This window comes from Gloeophyllum trabeum, assembly GCF_000344685.1.
Source record: "Gloeophyllum trabeum ATCC 11539 unplaced genomic scaffold GLOTRscaffold_00388, whole genome shotgun sequence".
NCBI classification, from domain to species: Eukaryota; Fungi; Basidiomycota; class Agaricomycetes; order Gloeophyllales; family Gloeophyllaceae; genus Gloeophyllum; species Gloeophyllum trabeum.
This window is the reverse complement of record NW_006920796.1, coordinates 1-2,181: the sequence shown is the minus strand read 5'-3', so window position 1 is coordinate 2,181 and position 2,181 is coordinate 1. Positions and strand designations below refer to the sequence as shown.

Below are 2,181 nucleotides of genomic sequence, written 5' to 3'. Positions count from 1 at the left end.
TCTTCCCCCTCTCTTCAGGGCCGGGTCAAGGAGACTTATGGCTTTTTTCTTATTTGTACACCTCGCTTAGCTCCGCCTATCATTCACCAAACAAAAATTATCGGGTCGACGCACCTCCCACCTCGCCTTTCCCCCTCTCCTGCGTCTGCTCCACCACGTCCGGGTCGTTGCTCACGCCGTCGCTCTCTGCTGCGTGCACGCTGTCACTGTTCGCTGCTCCTTCCTCTCACTCTCGCCGTCGCTGTCTGCTGCTCGTCGCCGTTTCATGCCACGTATGCTCGTCCCGCCCTCCTTGACATCGAACTGGACGAGCAAGTCCTCCACGAAGACCTTCCACCTCGCACCACTCCCTCGTCACCGCTCCACGCCAGGCACCCGAACGACGCTAGCGGCTCACTTGGGTTAGGGTTGCCCTTACCAGGTCATGCACAGGCTCAGGTTGTAGATGGCCTTCCAGTTCGCGAACGCCTCGACGACGGCGCCGTCGCCGCGGTCGTCGTGCGGGTAGTGGTAGTGCTTCATAAAGTGCCGCACGAGGAACTTGTGCTGGCTCTGCGCGCGCAGGAGGAGGCCGAGGCCGACGGAGTGGAAGAGGACCCAGCAGAGGGCGTTGGCGAAGTACAGTCCGCGCGTGGCCCCAACGGACAGCGGCGGGAGCGCGGCCGATACGACCATGTAAAATAGGAGGAGGACGAGCTTGAGATCCGATGCCCTTCAAATGCGTGCGCGTCAGCACGCTGTAGTCTTGCCTGAAAGCAGGCGAGAAAGGAACCAACCTAAACAAGTCGATGTTCCGCAAGATGATCGTGTCCTGTCTGAAATATGTATTCATAAGATCGTGCTGGGTAACAAACGCAGATCTATGACGTCTCGTAACGGCCGTAGCGGGGGTGAGCGCAGCGCTCATTTCCGCTTTCTTCATCATCTGCTCTTGCTTCGCGGTGCCCTCGAACTCCGTCTCGGTCTCCGTCTGAAGCTCCTCGGTCTCGGTGGCTGTCTCACCTTCCGTGGCGCTCGGGGTGGTCAGGTCGGCGAGGGAGGAAACGGACTGGGAGCGCGAGCTCGACTCGGAGGCGGGCGTGCGCCTGAGGGGGGTGCGTTGCGCGATGGGCTTCCTCTGCCCGTATGTCCGCTCGATGTCTGCGAAACAAATACGAACGGTCTAGCGATGAGGTTTGAAGGGTGTTTCGGGACTTACGCGGGTTCTCGAAGCCGACCAAGAATCCGAATTGCGCGGCGTGCGCAGCGAGGCTCACGAACAGCACTGGGTAGCTGCCCACGATGAGGGACAACCCGTAATACCCGGCGTATCCTTTAACAACACGTCAGCACAGCGCCTGCACCCATCCCTCCGACACTTACCGACAGAATACATCGGGTGCGGCGCGAGCTCGAAGACGCCGTCGAACACGAGATTCCCGCGCTGGAAGAAGCAGTCGCCCCAGTACCAACCGTAGTCCTTGACGACCCCGTGAGCCTCGGTCTTCACCCACAGGTTGAAGCCGATCATCGCTATTCCTCCGATCCACCTAGGCAACATGAGCACGAGTATATCGAAGGAGCGGTAAGACAGGCGGGTGAGGGGGATTACCTCATTATGTGCACTGGGATGGAGAGGCCGTTGGGGACGCGGAAGCACGAGAATGCGAACATGCAGTACGCGAGGAAGTCGCTATAGGGGAGTGAGCGTGAATTATGGGGCAGGTTAAGAGGAATTCGTACTTGAGAAGTATGATATCTACTACTTGGCGGAAGAGCAGCCATGTATTGTACTCTAGGGGTAAGGCCTGTAAATGATTAATCAAGTCCGTGTCACTGTATTGCGATGAACAAACATCAAACGAATAATCCTGCCCCATCTTCCCTTGCAGCTGCTTCCGTATCCAGTCCCTCATCTTGGGGTTGCGCTTTTCGTCCAGCCACCCGAGGCGCTGGACCTCCTTGACGATCCACCTGCGCTTGCTCTGCCGCGTCAGGACCCAGCCGAGCCCCGCGTCGTACGCGAGCCGCCAGAACGCAAAGTACACGAGAAAAAACGGCTTCCGCAGGTAAGAGGGCAGCAGGAAGAAGAGTAGCAGCTGCGCGCCGAGCAGGGCGAGGTTGAGCAGGTCAAAGTGCGACTTTGGGTAGGCGGGGTGGAAAAGGGTGAGGACGTCGTGCGTTGTGGGGACGCAGAAAACT

The 2,181-nt window shown here is 58.7% G+C and overlaps 2 protein-coding genes across 2 annotated transcripts; one reads left to right on the top strand and one right to left on the bottom strand.

Annotated features, from left to right (window-relative positions):
- Nucleotides 1–5: 5 nt before the first annotated feature.
- On the top strand, nucleotides 6–499 carry GLOTRDRAFT_101862 (uncharacterized protein). Its single transcript, XM_007873614.1, has 2 exons — nucleotides 6–48; nucleotides 115–499. The coding sequence occupies exons 1-2, from the start codon at nucleotides 38–40 to the stop codon at nucleotides 404–406; spliced, it is 303 nt and encodes a 100-aa protein (XP_007871805.1). The 5' UTR covers nucleotides 6–37; the 3' UTR covers nucleotides 407–499.
- Nucleotides 415–2,120, bottom strand: GLOTRDRAFT_134672 (uncharacterized protein; the record flags this gene model as incomplete). The annotated part of the gene is made up of 7 exons (XM_007873613.1): nucleotides 415–712; nucleotides 777–1,140; nucleotides 1,199–1,312; nucleotides 1,363–1,529; nucleotides 1,592–1,672; nucleotides 1,723–1,787; nucleotides 1,836–2,120. Coding segments are annotated over 7 exons (1,374 nt in total), but the record flags the coding sequence as incomplete, so codon positions are not given.
- Between the last annotated feature and the right edge of the window lie 61 nt (nucleotides 2,121–2,181).